The sequence below is a fragment of the Mustela lutreola genome, chromosome 7 (assembly GCF_030435805.1).
Source record: "Mustela lutreola isolate mMusLut2 chromosome 7, mMusLut2.pri, whole genome shotgun sequence".
Classification (NCBI taxonomy): domain Eukaryota; kingdom Metazoa; phylum Chordata; class Mammalia; order Carnivora; family Mustelidae; genus Mustela; species Mustela lutreola.
In genome coordinates, this window is record NC_081296.1 from 68,779,480 (window position 1) to 68,801,338 (window position 21,859).

General features: G+C 40.0%; 2 protein-coding genes across 7 annotated transcripts; one reads left to right on the forward strand and one right to left on the reverse strand.

Moving 5' to 3' along the window:
* Positions 1–724: 724 nt before the first annotated feature.
* Positions 725–6,733, reverse strand: LRRC57 (leucine rich repeat containing 57). Its single transcript, XM_059181281.1, has 6 exons — positions 6,622–6,733; positions 6,267–6,372; positions 6,022–6,160; positions 5,197–5,465; positions 2,080–2,265; positions 725–1,666 (listed from the first exon to the last, which is right to left on the reverse strand). The coding sequence occupies exons 2-6, from the start codon at positions 6,348–6,350 to the stop codon at positions 1,625–1,627; spliced, it is 720 nt and encodes a 239-aa protein (XP_059037264.1). The 5' UTR covers positions 6,351–6,372; positions 6,622–6,733; the 3' UTR covers positions 725–1,624.
* Positions 6,734–6,759: 26 nt separating this feature from the next.
* Positions 6,760–21,412, forward strand: HAUS2 (HAUS augmin like complex subunit 2). 6 transcript variants are annotated; one of them, XM_059181283.1, is made up of 6 exons: positions 6,760–6,888; positions 14,539–14,631; positions 15,204–15,273; positions 17,231–17,363; positions 18,582–18,690; positions 20,963–21,412. In XM_059181283.1, the coding sequence occupies exons 1-6, from the start codon at positions 6,796–6,798 to the stop codon at positions 21,170–21,172; spliced, it is 708 nt and encodes a 235-aa protein (XP_059037266.1). In that variant the 5' UTR covers positions 6,760–6,795; the 3' UTR covers positions 21,173–21,412. The 6 variants fall into 6 exon arrangements, with proteins under 6 accessions (XP_059037266.1, XP_059037269.1, XP_059037267.1 ...); XM_059181282.1 differs by lacking the exon at positions 6,760–6,888 and adding an exon at positions 6,978–7,125; XM_059181284.1 differs by lacking the exon at positions 14,539–14,631 and having other exon boundaries at positions 6,775–6,888.
* Positions 21,413–21,859: the final 447 nt, after the last annotated feature.

Consider the following 21,859-nt stretch of genomic DNA (forward strand, 5'->3'; position numbering starts at 1 on the left):
AAAGGGTATCTGGAAATAAGGCTGGGTTCAAGTTGTGAAAGCTAGCGGTCACTGATTCTCAGAGATGGGAGATATTTTTAACTCCAAATAATAATTAAATGTCTGGGGACATTTAAGTTATTTAGTTTAGAAGTTCTGATTTATTAGATGTTAAGCACTGATTAAAAAAAAAAAAAAACAAAAACCTAGAGAAACATTGTCTAGTAGACCAAAAGATTAAGCATTGAAGTTTACAAAAAGCAAAACTCAGTTGCTAAGGATAAACTGGCAGCCCATCCCTCCCCATGGTGAGAAACAGAAAATAACATGGGAAATATGGAATACCCGGATCAGATTTCAAGTAGAGAGATTTATGCATATAAACATGAAGCTGTTGTGATCTATTGACTTAATGGTTAAACTAGGTTTATAAAACAAGAACTGACAATACATGCTAAATTGCCCTGGCAAATACAAAATCTATGAACATTAGAGTGGTAGTTTCCAAAATGTTCATGTCAGTAACAACCAGAAGTCATCTACCTTTGTACTTTTAGTTTCTCTTAATAAGCATGGTTCCAGTACTTGCAAGGTATTTATCAGTCACATGAAGGCATTTCAGTACTCCTGCACTTTAACAAGAACATGAAACATTTCTTTCCAATCAGTTTACTTTCAAAGGGCCACATACAAGTTAAAGTTCTGCCTTCTTCCTTTGAAGGATTAACCCTTTTTCCAGCCGAAGTTCATTAAAAATTCTTTATTTAGTGTATTCTTGCATCCAGAGAATAAACTTTATAAACATAGGTTATTTTAAAATATTGTAGCAGTAGTTTTGATAGGTAATTTGATTAGAATTATAAATACAAAAAGGGAAAAGGATTATCAGAAATAAGATTATTTCTAACAAAGCTTCAGGAAAATCTTGATTATGACAACCCTTTGTATCTTACAAGTTTTGCATATATGATTTTAGCTCTTCAGAGCCCCCTACCAATAAGGCACATGCAATAGTAAAAAATTTGCTACTGCAGCCTTGGGGAACATCTCTTAGTGTTGTGTTGGTGCTTTCTCTGACACAGTACACTTTTAATCAAGACAGTCACATATTTATGTACATTCTAACACCCAAGTATAAACACTGCATTTGAACTGATGGACTGAAATAAAATCATAAGCCCTTAGATTAACCATGGTAGCCTCTCACAAATTATTTAAATTTCATAAAAATATGAAATGTTAACACAGGTGGAATGGCAACTGACTTTATGAAAGCGCTCATACACCGAAACTAAACATGAAATTTCAAGCTGTGATATGGAGTGGTTCTGTTACCAAGCAGCATCCTTCATTGTGTAAATAGTAATGAGCTACTGATTTTCTTAAACCCAGACTAATGATGGTTTTGATGATCAACACTGTCCTTTATCCTACCCATGACTCAAAATGGAGGAGACTCACTGTCCCTTGATTTTTTAGCTTGCTTAAGACGAGCCCTGAAAGGAAAAAGATCACAGAAATATTATCTGCAGGAGCATCATCTCCATACTGCAGATAATCCTTGACAACAGGAGCCTCTGAGTCAGCCAGATTGCAAGAGATTCTATGTCAGTGTCCTGTAAGTTTCCCGCACTCCTGGAGAACATCATGCAAATTTCTTCTTAGTGGCTGTGAATCTCTCCATGTACTAAAAAATTATAAAAGAAGAATATGGTATTTTGGTATATGAAAATATTAGCCTTTTTTCGAAATTGGGATTTTGTGATTTTTTCCATTTAGGATTTTACTGGCTATGGTCTTCTTCATTTCCTACAAAATCGACCTATTCTAAATGAAGATTTAAAGCACACAGCTTTAGGTTTTTCCCTTATATTTTAAGAGGACACCCATCAAAAGACAAAAATGCTTTATAATAAGCTACTTGGAAGAAAAGTTATCTTGGCACAATACCATTTGGCTAATTTTTAGAATCCACCTCCAAAATGGGGAACAAATCCTGCTGACATAAACAGGATTATACATACACCCTGTAGCTATAAACGTTCATGTAGTTTCACCATTGTCCTCTCTGGAACAGTGATGAAGTACACTGATACATACCTTATCATATCCTTCCAGTTCTCGAAGTTTCTTTATTTCAAAAAGGTTGCCTTCCACAGCAAGCAGACATATCTGGGAATCACTGAGAATGCTCTGTGGAAGCATGCTGAGCTCAAGACAGTTCTCTTCCAGGCGAAGAACTTTAAGGCGAGGACAGCAAGAGATCTTTACTGAGATCTGTGATATCTATTGAACAACAAAAGACTCCTATGAAAAAGCAAAAGCACTACTGTATACATATATTTTTTTACTAAATTAAAACAAAAACTTGACCATTTGTCCTAGTTCTTTTACCACCTCCATTTTCTCACCACCTACTCATTCCCAAAGCCTGTGCTATCTAGCTTCTGTTACTCCTCCTCCACTTTTTGGGAAAAAAGATGCTGTTTGAAGGTTACCAGTGGCTTTTTAGAAACAAAAATGTTCTAATAAAAGTACTGTTGATTACAGAAAATTTGAGAGTCAAATAAGTTTAAAGAAAAAAGTTACCTCTAATCTGCCACCATAAACGTTTTGGTGCATTTACATTCACTGCCAGTCTTTTATGTGTACATAGTCGCGGTGCTGCTATACTGCCGAAGTCAAGGATTCACTGTACTCACTCCCTATTGGATTTGACTACCATCTACCACTTCTTTGAAACTCCTTCTTGTACCTAAATAGTGGACTTCTCTTTTGAATTACTCCTGATTTTTGGCTCCCCCACCCCTTGTTCCTATGGACATTTTTTTTTTTTAAAGATTTGAGAGAGAGATCACAAGTAGGCAGAGAGTCAGGCAGAGAGAGGGGAAGCAGGCTTCCCACTGAGCAGAAAGCCCAATGAGGGGCTGGATCCCAGGACCCTGAGATCATGACCTGAGCCAAAGGCAGAGGCTCAACCCACTGAGCCACCCAGGTGCCCCCCCATGGACATTTTCAAGCAGCAGTCTAATACTTAATATTGGATCTTTTTCCTAAACTTCCTCCTTAAAAGCTCATCCTTTCTTAAAGCTATCACTTCTGTTAAGACCTGAAAATCTTTATCTACATTCATATTTGCTCATGTCTATTTTTTCCTGTGTGTCTAATTTTTAGTAAAACATTTCGGTTGGGATGAGTCACCATTATGATCAACTCAGTTGATATCCATTTATCCACTCAGTAGCACCACTCTTCTTTTAGGGCCTTGAACAATTAATCTTTGATTCATTCACCTCTTTTGCTCTTTAAATTCTCCAAGTCATCACATTATATTTACTCTGCCTGGTATCTTAGACCATCACCTGGGAACTTTTTACAAATATAAATTGTCAGAGGCGCCTGGGTGGCTCAGTCAGTTCAGCATCCAACTTTTGATTCTGGCTCAAGTCATGATCTTAGGAGCCCCATGTTGGACTCCACATTCATTTGGGAGTCTTCTTGAGATTCTCTCCCTCAGCCCCTCCCCCTTGCTTGTGTGTGCACATGCACGTGTGTTCTCTAAAATAATAAAAATAATTGTTTTAAAGATTTTGTCAGAGTGCACATGTTCACAGGAGAACGGTCAGGCTGAGGGAGAAGCAGGCTCCCTGCTGAGCAAAGAGCCTAATTTGGGACTCAATCCCAGGATGCGGGGATCATCACCTGAGCCAAAGGCTGACACTTAACAAACTGAGCCACCCAAGATTCCCAATAAAAGTCTTTTTTAAAAATGTAAATTCTCGGACCCTACTCCAGACCTAATGAATCACAAATGTGGAGGGTGGGGACCCAGTGATGTCTTCACAAGCTCTTCTGGTTAACGTGGTGCACACTAAAATCAGAACCAGTGATAATAGGGCAGCAGCGTAGGTGAATGGGGTGATTGAAATGTTTATCTTTGTGGTTCAATATGGTTGCCACATACAGCTTTTGAGCACTTGAAATATAGCTAGTGGCAAAAATGGATCTTAATTTTTAAATCTAATTTTTTTTAATTTTTTATTTTTTTATAAACATATAATGTATTTTTAGCCCCAGGGGTCTGTGAATCACCAGGTTTACACACTTCACAGCTCTCACCATAGCACATTTAAATCCAAATTTGAACACCCATGTGTGGTTGTTGTATTGGACTATGCAAATCTAGAATTGTATGCAGTAAAAAGGCCACTTAGTCTCACTATGTTTAATGTTTCATCATTTAAGCCTTACATCTTGACCAAGGATTATTTCTCCAGATACTTATTAACCAAAGAGCTTCCAAAGTAATGGAAACCAATTTCAATTATTTCAATTAAAGCTATCCAACAATGAAATGGGCCAGAAAGCCTGTCAGTTATGAATTTTCAGTAAAATCAGGACATGCTTGAGAAAGAGGTCAATAAAGGGACAATGAATTATCTGTCTTGTCCAACTCCAAGAACTTATGAGTTAAAGCCTCTTTTCCAGGGGCGCCTGGGTGGCTCAGTGGGTTAAAGCCTCTGCCTTCAACTTGGGTCATGATCCCAGGGTCCAGGGATGGAGCCCCGCATTGGGCTCTCTGCTCAGCAGGGCCTGCCTCTCTGCCTACTTGTGATCTCAGTCAAATAAATAAAATCTTTAAAAAAAAAGCCTCGGGCGCCTGGGTGGCTCAGTGGGTTAAGCCGCTGCCTTCGGCTCGGGTCATGATCTCAGGGTCCTGGGATCGAGGCCCGCATCGGGCTCTCTGCTCAGCAGGGAGCCTGCTTCCCTCTCTCTCTCTCTGCCTGCCTCTCCATCTACTTGTGATTTCTCTCTGTCAAATAAATAAATAAAATCTTTAAAAAAAAAAAAATAAAAAATAAAAAAAAAAAAAATAAAAAAAAAGCCTCTTTCCCACTCTACCTGACATAGCTCCCTGCAAGATGATTAGAGGCATATTTGAAGAGGCTCTGAATTCTTCAAGATTTGTGATATAGTTTAACTTTTGAAATTATCCTACCCCATTACCCATCCCACTCTCCTGAAAACACCTATGCAACACACACACAGTGTCTCAACTAATTCTATAGCACTTTGAGCTTTGAAATAGTCCAGCCCATTGACGTTACTGCTCATCTAGCCTCTGATACCCAGCTCCATGACTACAGTTTAGAGAAGAACGGATTACAGAAGACTGTAAACCCACATGATGTAAGAAAAAACCCTTAAGCTCTAGACCTGGTTCTGGTTGAGATTGAGTTCGATGACCTGAAGCTCCCCTACTATGTCAGGTATGCTCCGAATCTGATTCTTGGAGAGATCCACCACATCCAAGTGCCGGAGGCTACAGAGTTGTGGTGGTAGTGCTCGAAGCTGGTTCCCAGAGAGGCTCAGGGTCTTGAGGGCTGCCAGTTGCCCAAAGGTAGATGGTAGCTCTCTCAAGTGGTTGTTGTTCAGGCTTAGCATCTCTAATTTTTTCAGATTGCATAACTCCTCAGGAAGAACAGCTGGCAAAGAAAAAAAATTAAAAACCTAAATGATACAGCTGAGACACACTTTAGACAAAGTCTAGAAAAACTACATGGCCACCTTATATGCCTCCTATCAATAAAAATCAATTAAATTCCAACATTTTGTGCCATTTTTAAGTATTGCATTTTACCAACATAGTCTTCAGAAAGTGAGGGTGCCATCAAAATACAGGAAAGCATTTATGTATATATTGGGCTCCTTTTATAAAAGGACCTCTGCAGAATCCGACAGCAATTTTGTGGGATTTGTTAGGCTCCCCCTTCCCACTCCATCCCCTTTTTTAAATTTGCAAAATTAGCTCTGTTTACATTACATCCCAAAGATGGTCTTCCCTTTCAAGTCCAAATTAAGCCAGTACCAATCATTACACACCAGAGGAGGCGTGTAGATGTAATTACGAGATCGCTTCAAGCACTCTGTGTCTTGAGCTCTCAGAGCGGTTTCATAACAACAAAAATCAGCTTGTAAGAGAAAACCACCCTTCTTAACAGCTGATCACTAGCAAATGCTTCCCAGGAGCAAAAGCCGTACTCAGTTTGTTGTTGTTCAAGGAGAGGCTCTTCAGCACAGTGAACTTCCCTATAATCATAGGCGGTAGGCTCTCGATCTTGTTGTTGGACAAGTCGATGGTCCTTAGATTGCTGGTCAGCTTCTGCAGCTCTGAGGGGAACTGGAGAAAGGGGTTCACAGCGCGAAGAATCCCTCACCGATTAACTTCGCCACCCCCGCAGTCCCTCTCCCTTTAATTTCCCTGGTCCGTCCCCTCCCAGTCTCACCTCGGTCAGTCCACGGTCCTTAAGCTGAAAGACACCAGTTTTCTGCGCGGTTTCCACATGAGCGCGGAGGGCACTGTTTCCCATCCTAGGACCGCGGCTCAGGTGCCTGCAGGAAGGAAGCGCAGCTGTCACCGCTCAGTCCAGGCACCCAGCCACCCCATCCGCTTCTCGGCTGGGTCTTTTGGCCAAGCTGTCACCTCCTGCCGACTCCTAGATCTTGGGGACCAACTAAAAGTGGCAAGGAAGAAAGGGAAGAACAGCCCGACCACCACGCCCAACAAGTTTTACAGCTGTTCTGAGGCCTGATGCCGCTAAAGCCTACAAATGATCAGGGAGCGCGGGACTCGTCTCCTACCCCTCAGCTCACAGCCGGCTCAGAAAGGGAAGACCCGCGGCCCGCGCTCGCCCGGGATGAGCTCCCCGGGCTTCCACCCGGGCGGAAACGCCCGGTGACGTCATCGATCCGCGCCGCGCGGTCGCTCTGCGTTCCACTCACTCATCGCGGGAGCCGGGGAGGTGGGTCCCAGCCATGGCTGCTGCGAACCCTTGGGATGCCGCGTCCGCTCCGAGTGCTGCCGGGCTACTGCTGGGCCATTTAGTTGCTTCAGGGGTGGTCACTCAGGTGCGTGGACGGCGATGGCGTCATTAAGGGGGTGCCGGCGGTGGAGACAGAAGATGGCTGTGAGGTTGTGGTGCTGGGCGGCGGGCCTATGTGTGAGGGTGCTGGGTGGGGGCTGTGGTGGAGTAGAGGCCAATGGAGGCCCTTCCAGGCAACAGTAGTGACGGTTCTGTAGTGGTTGTGCGAAAGCGGGGCTCCGAGCAGAGGATGTTTCAAGTGTCCGCGGGCGAGTTATCCTCGGTCAGTTCTTTCTCTCTCTTTTTTTTTTTAAAAGCATGTCTTTTTTTTTTTTTTTTGAGATTTTTATTTATTCCACAGAGAGAGAGAGATCACAAGTAGGCAGAGAAGCAGGCAGAGAGAGGAGGAAGCAGGCAGAGAGAGGGGGAAGCAGGCTCCCCGCTGAGCAGAGAGCCAGACGTGGGGCTCGATCCCAGGACTCTGAGATCATGACCTCCTCGGTCAGTTCTTGAGGGATAATAAAGATCAGTCTTCTCCTGCTTTTTCTCACCCAGTGATAGCGCCTCTGTATAGTAATGGGTGCCGGGGTTAGGAAATACGATTAAGTGTTAAACGCTTCCAAACGCTTGTTTGAGGTATTGAAACATATTTGGGGCGGGAGATGCTGGGTACAGGAGAGCTTCAGGAAAAGCACACAACTTTAAAGGCAAAAAAAAAAAAAAAAAAAAGAAAGAAAGAAAGAAAGAAAGAAACATTTTAAAAATGTTGAGAAGTACCAGGAAGACCTTGGAAGGTGAATGCAGGAGGGGAGTAATTATCAGAGAAGAGGCACATTAGTCCCAGCTTTTTAGTTGTAGTTTTAGGTTCCGCAAGAAGAACATGTTAATATGCCAAAGTGAAAGGAGCCAATAGAGGAAGAAATTAAAGATACGCAGGAATAATGGAATCCTAGTGGCAGAAGTGACAAGGGAATGGGGAAAGTGAGATTGAGGGAAAGAAATTTTGAGATAACGAGCAAGTTGAGGGTTTTCACTAAAAAGGAAATAGAAAAGTAGAAAGGTAAAATCATCCGCAGAAATTAGCTGTATGAACATGATGGAAGATATTTAGAAGAGTCATTAGAGAATTGTACCTTACTCTTGTTTTTTAAAAGATAGATAGATTGATAAAAGAGAGAAAGAGGGTGGGGAGGGGCAGAGGGAAAGAATCTCAAGCCAAGGGCACCTGGGTGGCTCAGTGGGTTAAGCCGCTGCCTTCGGCTCAGGTCATGATCCCAGGGTCCTGAGATCGAGTCCCGCATCGGGCTCTCTGCTCAGCAGGGAACCTGCTTCCTCCTCTCTCTCTCTCTGCCTGCCTCTCTGCCTACTTGTGATCTCTCTCTGTCAAATAAATAAATAAAATCTTTAAAAAAAAAAAAAAAAAGAATCTCAAGCCAATTCCTTGCTCAGCTGAGCAGGAGGTTGGGGCTGCATACCACGACCTTGACATTAAGACCTGATCCGAAATCAGGAGTGGGAAGCTTAACGGACGGAGCCACTCAAACGCCCCTACTGTACACTAATTTTTTTTTAAGATTTTATTTATTTATTTGACAGACAGAGATCACAAGTAGGCAGAGAGGAGGCAGAGAGGAGGAAGCAGACCCCCTGCCGAGCAGAGAGCCGGATGTGGGGCTCGATCCCAGGACCCTGAGATCATGACCCGAGCCGAAGGCAGAGGATTAACCCACTGAGCCACCCAGGCGCCCCTACTGTACACTAATTTTTAAGATGAAGAATGTAAAGGGGTGCCTCGGTGACTCCATTGGTTAAGCCTCAGACTCTTGACTCTTGATTTCGGCCGAGGGCCTGGGGATGGAGTCCCATGTGGGGCTCCGCGCTCAGCAGGAAGTCTACTTCATGATTTTCTCCTTCTGTCCGTCCTCGCTTGCGCATGGGCGTTCTCTCCCCCCCATAAAGGTTTTTTTGTTTCGTTTTGTTTCGTTAATGAAGAAACTAAGGCGTAAGAAGAGCAAGAAATTTACCCAAGGTCACTCAACCAGTGAAACAGATCACAGTGCTCTCCCTTTTCTGACACATTGTATCATCTCTGGGATGAACTGTGATAGGTGATACTATGACACTATCTTGAAAAAGTTTAAACTTCTGATGAAGAATTCCTGTAGATTAACGGAGGTTCTAGTAACCAGATCTTAAGAATTGGGGGTGGGAGGGGGTACAAATAAATGCATTGGAAAGTAGGCAGAACATAACTACAGAACTCCACCAGTTCTCACCTTCTCTTACCTCCTGTTTTCTTCCTACCAAATCGCCTGGTAGTCTCACATTGTTTAGTTCTGTAACAAAGTAATTTGGCAAACATACTGTAAGACATTTGGGACTTACCCTCTAGAGTGTATTGGTAGAAGAAATAAACACCTAAGAGAATTTTGACATTGATAAGTCAGGTATTTGTTGGGGTAGAAGTTGTTGTGAAGAGCATTGTCTAGTGTCCTTTAAGTAGCACTAACTGGACAGTTACCTGTTTTGCCTACAGGTAAAAATCTGTTTAAGACCATTTTACAATCTTACTACACAACTAGTCCCAATGAGGAAACCTTACAGATTTGTAGTATGATTTTACTTTAAGCAAACTTTACATATGAAGACCTATTTTTTTTTTTAAGATTTTATTTATTTATTTGACAGAGAGATTACAAGTAGGCAGAGAGGCAGGCAGAGAGAGAGAGGAGGAAGCAGGCTCCCTGCTGAGCAGAGAGCCCGATTCGGGACTCTGAGCTGAAGGCAGCGGCTTAACCCACTGAGCCACCCAGGCGCCCCAAGACCTATTTTTATTAGGAGGATTTAGCATTGGTTCTTTCAAAACGATGTTATATGATCTCTTTAGCCTATCCCTTAAGTGCACATCATCCCATGTACATTAAAAAAATCAAGTGATGCTTGAAATTGTGATAACGATGCAACTCTTCCAGAAAACATAACTTGTTTGTGTTTTGTTTTGATCTATCCATTGGGGAATGATTTAGTGGAAGAAAGTATAGCTAACTCTCTGTGGGATAAATGGGGTATTTGTTTTCGTTTATGCCCTAGGACTACTTTAGTGGCCTTACATCCTAGCTATTTTTCTGGCAAGCTTTAGTGAGTTATGGTAGGTCGATTGAATACATACACATACACTATATAGAGATATATGTAGACATTATTTATATGTATGTTTATACATTTATATATATAAATTTTCTATATAAATTCTGTATAAATATATACATTTATATATATATTATTTTCTCAGTGTGTCCTGCCCACCTCTGCCCTCCCCCACTTTAAAGCCTCTGCTTTTAATTTCTCTGCTATACTGCCTCCCTTTTAATGTCCCTTAGGTAGAATTCAGTATGAAGTAGAAAGGACAAAAAAGAAGAAAGGATGCCCCCAAACACAAGTTTATACATATATGTACTTTGTATACAGTATTATCAGGATTTTTATATTATACATAAAAGTCTTAGATTTCATCTTCTTGTGCCTAGCAACAGAATGAACAGAAATACCTTAAACAGACTCCCTTTATCAGGATCCTTTCATATTGGGTGTCCCTTTACCCTACTGGCATATAAAGTGTATAATATATATTGGCAGTACAACAGTAAAACAGTACAACAGTAAAAACTTTTCTGTAGTCCCCAATCCTTGCCTTTTTTTTTCCTTTTTTTAAGATACAAGGTTAAGTCACAATCCTCAAATGTTAGAATTAGAGAAATTTGGCTACTCTTTCTTTCCTCTCCTTTTGTCTTTCCCTTGAATGTTCTCACTTTTCCATTGGTTTCTCTTACATGTTCTTGGCTAAGCTCCATTACCATGCTGTTGAACCTAACAGTTTACTCGTTTGCATGTGTTCAGTTAAGATTAGCATATACGCAGGGAGGGATGAAGAGATACCAGACTACAAGTAAGTTACGATGAGGAATGGGAGATGTTTTTTTTTTTTTTTTTTTTTTTTTTTTTTTTTTTTTTTTTTAAAGATTTTATTTATTTATCAGAGAGAGAGAGGGGGAGAGAGCAAGCACAGGCAGACAGAATGGCAGGCAGAGGCAGAGGGAGAAGCAGGCTCCCTGCTGAGCAAGGACCCCGATGTGGGACTCGATCCCAGGACGCCGGGATCATGACCTGAGCCGAAGGCAGCTGCTTAACCAACTGAGCCACCCAGGCGTCCCGAGGAATGGGAGATGTTTTACTTTTCATTGATCTTCTGCCTAAGAGCAGAAAGAAGAGTAAAAGAGTTATGCTGATATGATGGGAATTCAGTAGATTAGATTCATCCTCATTTCAGCCATGATACATATTTATAGAATGAAGTTAAACTCGTGCTTTGCTCTCCCAAACCTCAATTTTGCCATCAGTAAAATAACTTGTGTTATCTTCGTCATTTAATGGAATATCTATTGACTTGACTTTATCCCTGGCACCCCATATCAGCCAGGATTTGCCCTTTTTAAAATAGATTTTATTATTTATTTGAGAGAGAGACAAGAGTGGGAGAGAGAGAGAGAGAACATGAGCAGGGTGAGGAGCAGAGGAAGAAGCAGACTCCCTGTTGAGCAGGGACCCTGATGGGAGGTTCAGTCCAATGTAGGGCTGGATCCCAAGGTAGATGCTTAACTGACTGAGCCACCCAGGTGCCCCAGTCGTGGGTTTTTTGGTGGTGAAATACTCATAAAACTTACCATGTTAACCATTCTTAAAGTGTACAATTCAGTGGCATGAAGTACAGTCACAGTGTTGTGCAACTATTTTCATAACATTTTTTTTAATCAACCCCAGTGAAAACCCCCATATTCATTAGTCACTCCCTATTCCTTATTGCCCCCCAGCCTAATTACTTTTATTTTCCATACCATCCCCATTTAAATTTCTAAGATATATATTATATATCATCATGTTACTTCTTTACCATGAAGCCTTGAATTACTCAAATTTCCTGCATTATAATTGCTTGTCATAGCCATCAAGATCTTCTACACTTATGTAGGAAACTACATATTCAGATTCTTCTTCCCCTTCTTTCCACATATATGTTAGTACTAGAAAGCTTTTCCTTCCAATCCATCCTTTAGTCTTCTACAGCCTAACTCAATGAATGCCTATAAAATCTGTTGTCATTGGTCAGCAAATTTTTGCTATTAAGGACCAGAGGGTAAGTATCTGAGGCTTTTAGGTCAATATGGTTGTATCTTGTCTATTGTAGTGTGAAAGAAGCCAGAGGTAATAAGTAAATGAATGGGTGCAGTTGAGTTTATTCTGGATCCTGAAATTTCAATTTCATGTTTTTATTTTTTTCTCCCAGCTTTAAAAAATTAAAAAAACATTCTTAGCTTATGGGCTGTACAGAAATCGGCAGTGGGCTGCATTTAGTTCATAGACTATCCTCTCTCACCCTTTTTCCCATAAGATCTCTAAAGATCTCTAAATGTGCTAATATTCTTGAAAAGAAGAAGAGGATACAGAAATTCATGGATGAAGCCAGGGGATGAACAATATTCTTATTCTGAAGTAACCTGCAATTTAAGGAGGCAATATATGCAAGCAGTATTTTGCATAGAATTAAAGCATAAAAAGGAGGGAGTAAGCTTTTTAGAAGAATAATTCCACCTGGACAAAACATTCCTTTAAGAGAATGAGTATGTGAAAAGAGACAGTATGAATGAATTATAGCCAATAGAGGTCATTTAATGAATCAGATAAATGATTCCATGGTGAGAAAATATTTGACTTTAGCCCCAGGAAGGTCAGAGGCTAGGTTTTGTTGATTTGTGTAGAGGCAATTCTCCATCAACCTCAAGCTCATCCTTCTTAACCTTATCAGCTGTTACTAATGCAGTTGTATTGTGCATAGTACTTGAGGAAATAGGACAAAGTGATTGAGTCTTGTTTGTTTTCTTATTTTTTAAATATTTGGCCAAAAGATTTGTGATAGTGAATATTTAGTGCCTTTTTTTTTTAAAGATTTTTTTAATTTATTTGTTAGAGAGGAGCGAGAGCGAGCACAGGCAGACAGAGTGACAGGTAGAGGCATAGGGAGAAGCAGGCTCCCTGCCAAGCAAGGAGCCCGATGTGGGACTGGATCCCAGGACGCTGGGATCATGACTTGGGCTGAAGGCAGCTGCTTAACCAACTGAGCCACCCAGGCGTCCTTATTTAGTGCCTTTTGTGGTTTTTTTTGTTTGTTTGTTTTTTTGTTTGTTTTTTTGTTTTAAAGATTTTATTTATTTATTTGACAGACAGAGATCACAAGCAGGCAGAGAGGCAGGCAGAGAGAGAGGAGGAAGCAGGCTCCCTGCTGAGCAGAGAGCCCGATGTGGGACTCGATCCCAGGACCCTGAGATCATGACCTGAGCCGAAGGCAGCGGCTTAACCCACTGAGCCACCCAGGCGCCCCAAGTGCCTTTTGTTTTAAAGAACATAATTCTTTCTTTCTTTTACTCTTTTTTTTTTTTTTTTTTTTAAGATTTATTTAGGAGCACCTGGGTGGCTCATTCAGTTAAGCATCTGCCTTCAGCTGGGGTCATGATCTCAGTGTCCTGGGATCAAGCCCCCTGTTGGGCTCCCTGCTCTCTCTCAAATAAATAAATAAATAAATTTTAAAATTTTTTCTTTAAAGATTTTATTTATTTATTTGACAGAGAGACAGATCACAAGTAGGCAGAGAGGCAGGCAGAGAGAGAGAGGGAAGCAGGCTGGCTGCTGAGCAGAGAGCCCGATGCGAGGCTCGATCCCAGAATCCTGAGATCATGACCTAAGCCGAAGGCAGAGGCTTTAACCCACTGAGCCACCCAGGCGCCCCTAAATAAATAAAATCTTTTTAAAAAAAAAAAGTATATTTATTTATTTGGTATGAGAGAGCAGGCACAGACTGAGGTGCAGAGAGGAGGGAGAGGAAGAGGGAAAGAATCCCAGGCAGACTGTACACTGAGCACAGAACATAATGTGGGGCTCAGTCTTAGAACCCCAAGATCACTACCTGAGGCAAAACCTAGAGCCTGCCTGACGCTTAACCCACTTAGCTACTTGGCTGCGCAGATAGTGAGTATTTTAAAAAGAGGAATATACATTGCTACTGTTACTCTCTGTACTTCATTTTTCTTTTCTTTTTTTTTTTTTTAAAGATTTTATTTATTTATTTGACAGAGAGAAATCACAAGTAGATGGAGAGGCAGGCAGAGAGAGAGAGGGAAGCAGGCTCCCCGCCGAGCAGAGAGCCCGATGCGGGACCCGATCCCAGGACCCTGAGATCTTGACCTGAGCCGAAGGCAGCGGCTTAAACCACTGAGCCACCCAGGCGCCCCTGTACTTCATTTTTCAAAGGCTGTGTTGGACGTAATAAATCCTCATGTTTGGGGCACGTGGGTGGCTCAGTCCTTAAATGTCTGCCTTTGGCTCAGGTCTTGAACCCAGGGTTGTGGGATCGAGCCCCGTGCTGGACACCCTGCTCTGCAGGAAGCTGCCTTCTCCTTCTCCACTCTCCCTGCTTATATTTCCTTTCTCGCTGTCTCTGTGTGTCAAATAAATAAGATCTTAAAAATAAGTAAGTAAGTAGGTAAATAAATAAATAAATCCTCATGTTTTAAGCCTATGGGGGTGCTATTCAAATGCACACAGAAACTTTGTGACACACTGCTACTTTCTGTTCATTTACAAATAGGAGATGTTAAATATATCCAAGAAATCAGCTTCCTACTTTGCAAACTTCTCCAGACTACAGCAGATCACAGATATTCAAGCTGAAATCTACCAGGTATATTATATTGGACTTTGTACTTTCTTTTTTTTTTTTTTTTTTTAAGATTTTATTTATTTATTCGACAGAGAGAGATCACAAGTAGGCAGAGAGGCAGAGAGAGAGAGGAGGAAGCAGGCTCCCCACCAAGGAGAGAGCCCGATGTGGGGCTCAATCCCAGAACCCTGGGATTATGACCCGAGCCGAAGGCAGAGGCTTTAACCCTCTGAGCCACTCAGGTGCCCCTGGACTTTGTACTTTCTGTTTCTAGTACAGGAAAAAAAAATTAATTGATTCCAGCAGTAGTTCTCTTACACTTGGAACATTGTCTAGCACATAACTGGGTAAGTGTTTACTTCTTTGTAGTAACAGTCATAGTAATAGTTAGTAGTAGTAGCAGTAGCAGCAGTACAGCTTCAACACCAAAATGAAAATCTTCAGTAAATTCCCTGGGCTCATAACAAATCCTCCTCTCCCTGCGCACCCCCCCCCCCATATTCATGGGTTAAAGACTATGCCTTTTTTACTAAAGTTTAAGCCTTCAGGCAACATTCTACATGAACTCAATATTATTTTTCTTCTCAATGTAGAAAAACTTGGAAATTGAACTTTTAAGACTAGAAAAAGATACAGCAGATGTTGTTCATCCTTCCTTTTTGGGTAAGTAATTTGATGAAATGGGTAGTCATTGGAATTTCAGCTTTTTCTTGAATTACCTTGGATATGCACCAGGCAATAAAATTACAATATACCATAATTTTTTTAGGTATTAGCCCAAAGCTAATAAAATCTTATATTCTGTGCTCAAATAGAAATTCTGTTGGTTGTAGTGCAAATAGCATTAAAAGTGACTCAGGTCAGGGGGCGCCTGGGTGGCTCAGTGGGTTAAAGCCTCTGCTTTCGGCTCAGGTCAGGATCCCAGGGTCCTGGGATCGAGCCCCACATCGAGCCCCACATCGGGCTCTCTGCTCAGCAGGGAGCCTGCTTCCTCCTCTCTCTCTGTCTGCCTCTCTGCCTACTTGTGATCTCTGTCTGTCAAATAAATAAATAAATCTTTAAAAAAAAAAAAAAAAAAGTGACCCAGGTCAGAGCTCTTCAAATTCAGGAAAGCTTGAAAGACAAAGAAAGGCTGAAGAACTTTCCAGATTACAGGAAACTAGAGGGACTCCACAGCCAAAGTACAATGTGGTCATGGATTGAATACTTGATTACGAATTCATTTTGCTATAAGGGACATTGAGTTACTTGGTGAAATGTCAATATGGACTGTATTAAATACTGGTAGTATTGTTCCAATGTTAAATTTTCTGAATTTGATACTTGAATTTACGTAAGATTATGTTCCTTTTTGGGGAAATACATGCTGAAGTTTTAGAGGTGAAAGTTCTTGGTAGGGGCGCCTGGGTGGCTCAGTGGTTTAGGCCTCTGCCTTCGGCTCGGGTCGTGATCTCGGGGTCCTGGGATCGAGCCCCACGTCGGGCTCTCTGCTCAGCGGGGAGCCTGCTTCCCCCTCTCTCTCTGCCTGCCTCTCTGCCTGTTTGTGATCTCTCTCTATCAAATAAATAAATAAAAATCTTTAAAAAAAAAAAAAAAAAGAAAGTTCTTGGTATTGACAACTTACTCTCAAATGGGTCAGCAAAAATACATGTATTGAGTCTGTGAAGAAAGAAAGATGTAGGTAAATGTTAACGGTGGGTCTAGGTGAAATGTATGTGGGAGTTCAATAAAACTCCTCTAAGTTTGAAATTTTTCAAAATAAAAAGAATGATTCAAAAAAAAAGAATCAGTTGGAAGCATTAATTGAATTGTGATCAAAATATTGCAATAATCAGAAATAGCTTGAAGACATGTTCATTTTTTTAATTTCATGTAGAATGTTAGAGGCAGAGATGAGAAAAGATTTTATGTGAAGAATATGGCTCTGGCTATAAAAACCTGAATAGATACAGAGTTGAATAATGAAGACAAAGAATTTAGCACTGGATTTGGTTGTCAGCAAGCAAAATAAGAGAAAATCATTGCGGGGCCCCTGGGTGGCTCAGTGGGTTAAGCCTCTGCCTTCAGCTCAGGTCGTGATCTCAGGGTCCTGGGATCCAGTCCTATATCGAGCTGTCTGCTCTGGCAGGGAGCCTGCTTCCTCATCTCTCTCTCTCTCTCTCTCTCTCTCTGTCTGTCTGTCTGCCTACTTGTGATCTCTGTCAAATAAATAAATAAAATCTTAAAAAAAAAAAACAAAAAAAGAGGGCGCCTGGGTGGCTCAGTGGGTTAAGCCACTGCCTTCTGCTCAGGTCATGATCTCAGGGTCCTGGGATCGAGTCCCGCATCGGGCTCTCTGCTCAGCAGGGAGCCTGCTTCCCTCTCTCTCTTTCTGCCTGCCTCTCCGTCTACTTGTGATTTCTCTCTGTCAAATAAATAAATTCTTTAAAAAAAAAAATCCTTTAAAAAAAATCATTGAAAGTAAACTGGTTTTGATATTAAAGATAGCAAAGGGGAGATACTTAGGGGGAAATGGATTAATTTTTGACATTGGTAGTATCAAACCAAAGCAAAAAAAATTATTAGTGATTTTAAAACTTGTCACATTCCTAACTGTAATTATGGTTTCTGGTTTGTATAGCTCAGAAGTGTCATACTCTGCAAAGCATGAATAATCATTTGGAAGCGGTGCTAAAAGAGAAGAGGTCCCTCAGGCAAAGACTGTTGAAACCCACGTGCCAGGAAAACTTGCCTATTGAAGCTGTTTATCACAGGTTAAACTAAAGAGTTGAAATTAGTGGTTACACATATTTCTTGAGGGTTTAGTTTTTTGTTGTTGTTGTTTAGTAGTTATTTCATAGCATAATTTATTAAACAATATATAGTGATTATATCTGTTATCATTATTTTTAATGCTGATATATACAATCAGAAAAAAAATCTTCTGCTTTTAAAGAGTTAAGCTGTGGTGAAGAGAAAGGCATTCTTTTTGCCCACTGTATTTTGGGAATGATATAATGAATTCAATGAAAGAAATTAGATCAATAACATCTAGTAAGATGGATAAAAATTATTTTTATCATGTGTAGACCATTTTCTATGAAGTAAGTTTATTGTTGTGTTAATCGTACCTATATGTAAAAATTCTCTTAGGGAGTGTAGGCAGAGAGAGATGAAAACCATGTCAGCTAAAAGAAAAAAAACATGAGTTCTGCTCTCATTTCTGCTGTTTGTACGCCTCAAAACCTTGGGCAAATGATTTGTTTTAGCCTCAGTTTCCCAGTCCATAGAGTGGGGATGCTTTCTGTTCCTCTTTTCCTCATACAAGTATAATAAAAACAACAGTAAAGAAGCAAACATTTGGGAATCTGATTGCTAACTTTCTCCATCAGTGCCTCACTAGCTGACCCTTAGCAAATCAGTACCTCTCTCTTAAATGTCAGATTTGTTATCTTGTAGTAAAAGAATAGATGTAAAAAGCCCATTCTTGTGGATATATTCAGTTATCTATTCAGTATAGTAAAATACCATTAATGTATATATTATACATTATATATATCAGAAGAACTGAGTAATGATTTTAAAGCATTTTGCAAATGTGAAGATTCAAAGTGGTTTTAGGTGTAGACAGTTTTAGTCAAGTACATTTATCTTTATTATCTTCACCCTTCATGGAGAATGAGTAGATTGAAATGGAATGAGATTTAATCTAGGAAAATTATATGAGAAAATTACTAACATTAAGTTTTGTCTCATATTAGGTGGGTACCAAATTAGCATTGTCTCTGTTTTTCTGTATGGATGACGAGTTAATTTCTGCTTAAAGTGAAAGAAAATGATATTTTTATCATTGGTATTTCCATGAATGCAGAAAGGTTATTACTGGCTCACTGGGTTGATTGTAGTTCTCTTATATTAAAAGTCCTGATTGAAAAGAAAAAAAAGGAACACAAACTAAAAAAAAATAGTTGACTTTTTTCTCTCTCTTTTAGCTGTATGGTACATTTGCTGGAATTGGCAGTAACTTTCATTGAAAGATTAGAAAACCATCTTGAAACAATTAAAAATATCCCTCATTTAGATGAAAATCTAAAGAAAATGGTGAGTATTAACAGTAGCATTTAAGTATCTCAGCTACTTCACATTACATTTGGCTGTCTTTAGTTCTTTTATACTAGAATCTCAAATGTGTGGTTGCTTTAACCTTTTTTTTTTTTTTTTTTTTTTGAGAGGGAGAAGGTGGGGAGGGGCAGAGAAAGAATCTTAAGCAGGCTCCACACCCAGTGCAGAGCCTGATGGCAGGATTTGATCTCACAAACCTGTAATCCTGACCTGAGCCAAAATCAAGAGTTGGACACTTAACCAACTGAGCCACTCAGGCACCCCTTTGTTTAACTTTTTGATAGCTAATATTCTAAATGACTTATTTTTTAAAATTAAAGTGTCTTTTTAGAGCTTTTTTAGAAGTCATTTTACATTGTTTTATTCTAATATTTAATAAATATGTGTTATCTTTATTGTTCAAGGGGTTATGCCATAGTTATCAGGAGAGAGAAACAGATATGACAAGTCCCTGCCCTCAAATTCTCAAGGTTTAGTGAGCTCTAAGATACTATCCGTTTTATAATATTATTTTTGTGCAGTGGATATAGTAGAGAATTACAAAGAAGGTCATACTGTATATTAAGCAAAGAAAATGGAGGGATTGTTTCTACTTTAGGGAGATAGGGAGTAGAATGGGGGTAAGAATGCTTCAGTAAAGTTTTTATTTTATTTTATTTTTTTAAAAGATTTTATTTATTTATTAGAGAGAGAGAGAACACAAGCAAGAGGGAGAGGGAGAAGCAGACTCCCCACTGAGCAGGGAGCCCAGTTTGGGGCTTGATCCCAGAACCCTGGGATCATAACCTGAGCTGAAGACATATGCTATCCAGCTGCCCCTTCAGTAAAGTTTTACATAGTAGTTAGTAGTTAGTAGTGAGCTGAAGCTTGAAAAATCAATGAAATTTGTATCAAAAAGAATAGTTTGGTCCAAAGCAGCAATGTGAGGAAAGACATGAAAATTAGCATTGGCAGTTTGGGGGAAAAGTGGTACTCCACTTTGGCTGATCCTTAAAGGTATTGAAAGGGAGATTAAATCATGGTTAATTTATGGAATGCCTTGAAAACCAGACTAAGAAGTTGAGACTTTTGAATACTGGGGAACATTCAACAGTTTAAATGGTTGTTTGGTTTGGTTTGTTTTTAGAGAAGGGCACAGACGAGTGATGACTTGATCAGAATTACACTTTAATGGAGACAATATTGGGTAGAAGACACTGAGTCACTCAGAGTATGGGCAGAGAGCTCAGCAGCACCTGGAAGCTTGTTAGAAATGCAGAATTGCAGACTTCATTCACCTTAGACATTCAGATTCTGAATCTATAATTTATTAAGTTCCTCAGGTGATTCCTACACCCATTAAAGTTTGATAAACTGTAGGTTAGAGGACTAGGCAAATGAACCAAAGGCAGAGAAACTTGGAGAATAAATACAAGCATTCAGATAAAAGATTTAAAGCATAGGAAAACAAAAGATTATATAGACTTTGAGATTTGGGACATCAAATTTCTAGAATGTGTCTACTCTTTGGACAAGAGACACATCCAAAGTAACGAAGTAACTAGCCTTAGTGACTTGAGGGTGAGTAGGATCAAGAAATCAAAAAAGCTAATGACCTTGTTTTCTCACGCGCCTTCCACAGAAAGTAAATCTTCAGTCATTGTTGAATTGCAATAAAATCAAGTTTGTGATACTGAATGTACACTCAGAGATACTCAGTAGACAAATATGGGACTGAATTTTAGGAAGGGGGTAGGTTTTACAATACAGATTATGGGTCATTTGCTTTGAGGTGATAATTGAAGACAAAGAAGAGGTGAATTTATAAAGAAAAAGCATGTTCTGTAATAAGTGGGGAGGACACAATTTTTTAGGTGAATTTATAAAGAAAAAGCATGTTCTGTAATAAGTAGGGAGGATACAATTTTTTTTTTAAGATTTTATTTATTTATTTAACAAACAGAGATCACAAGTAGGCAGAGAGGGAGGCAGAGAGAAGGGAAGGGGAAAAGCAGGCTCCCCACTGAGCAGAGAGCCTGATGTGGGGCTTAATCCCAGGACCCTGGGATCATGACCCGAGCCAAAGGCAGAGGCTTTAACCCACTGAGCCACCAGGCGCCCCAGGAGGACACAATTTTAAGAAGCCTTTGTATTAAGGGGGTAGAAAAGGTCAGGTGTGAACTTTTGGTATCATAACCATTTATGATATAATAATGATATATTGATGACAAATGTAATTTCTCCTCTTTTCCCCTTCTTTCAAACACTACAGAGTATGGCTTTAGCAAAAATGGATATGTTGGTGACTGAGACAGAAGAACTGGCAGAGAATATACTCAAGTGGCGAGAACAACAAAAGGAAGTTTCCTCTTCTATCCCCAAAATACTAGCAGAAGAAAATTATCTGCATAAACATGATGTTGTAATGCCTTCTTTACCTTTTACTTCTAAAGTTCATGTCCAAACTGTTAATGCCAAGTGACTTGTCAACTTTATTTTTGCCTAATTGTATGTATTATGTGAAGTCTATTTCTAACCAGTTGTAATATGGGCATGTATAAGCTCTGCTGCTAGCAGTACTGAAAGAGCCCTCTTTATATTGAAGCAGTAAGAGTCCAAGTTCATTAAGACCAAATTGAGTTTTCCTTTGTTTTTTATATATTTTCATTGTACCTTACAGTAAAACTTTTGAAAATCAAATATAACTATGAGTTTATTAACATGAGTGCATTAGCCATTTCTCAGACAGCAACTCTATTTATGTCTTCTTTTTAAATGCTTGTTTCTGAATTTTGAAGAGTCTTCTTGCAAGTGAAAGTATGTCAATTTTTCCTGTGGGATAGTTACTGAATGTATAGAAAAGAGCAAACATAACAGGCCTAACTGCTGTCCTTTGAAAGGCTTGCTTACAAAGTTGGTCCTTGCCTGGCTTCTGGGAATTTAGATTTCACTAGAGTTCCTTCCACTGTCACTGATAAGAGCACTCACTGTGACTGAAGTATTTGTACAGTGTGGCTTGTGCTGAGCACCTTTCCTTCTGGGAGTCTAGAATTTTGGTCCATGGTAGAAGATAGCTATGTTGCTAGTCCGTGATAATAACCCTCGGTGCTGCATTTCTTTTTTTCTTTTTTTTTTTTTTAAGAGTTTATTTATTTATTTGACAGACAGA

Coding starts and splice junctions, on each gene's coding strand:
- LRRC57 (XM_059181281.1), bottom strand. CDS start 6,350: ATGGGAAACAGTGCCCTCCGCGCTCATGTGGAAACCGCGCAGAAAACT. Junction 5,466..6,021: donor CTTGAACAACAACAAACTGA/GTACGGCTTTTG, acceptor TTTCTTTGCCAG/CTGTTCTTCCTGAGGAGTTA. Junction 2,266..5,196: donor TCAATCTCAACCAGAACCAG/GTCTAGAGCTTA, acceptor GTTGTTCAATAG/ATATCACAGATCTCAGTAAA.
- HAUS2 (XM_059181282.1), top strand. CDS start 7,021: ATGGAGGCCCTTCCAGGCAACAGTAGTGACGGTTCTGTAGTGGTTGTG. Junction 14,632..15,203: donor TTCAAGCTGAAATCTACCAG/GTATATTATATT, acceptor TTCTCAATGTAG/AAAAACTTGGAAATTGAACT. Junction 17,364..18,581: donor ATTGAAGCTGTTTATCACAG/GTTAAACTAAAG, acceptor TCTCTCTTTTAG/CTGTATGGTACATTTGCTGG.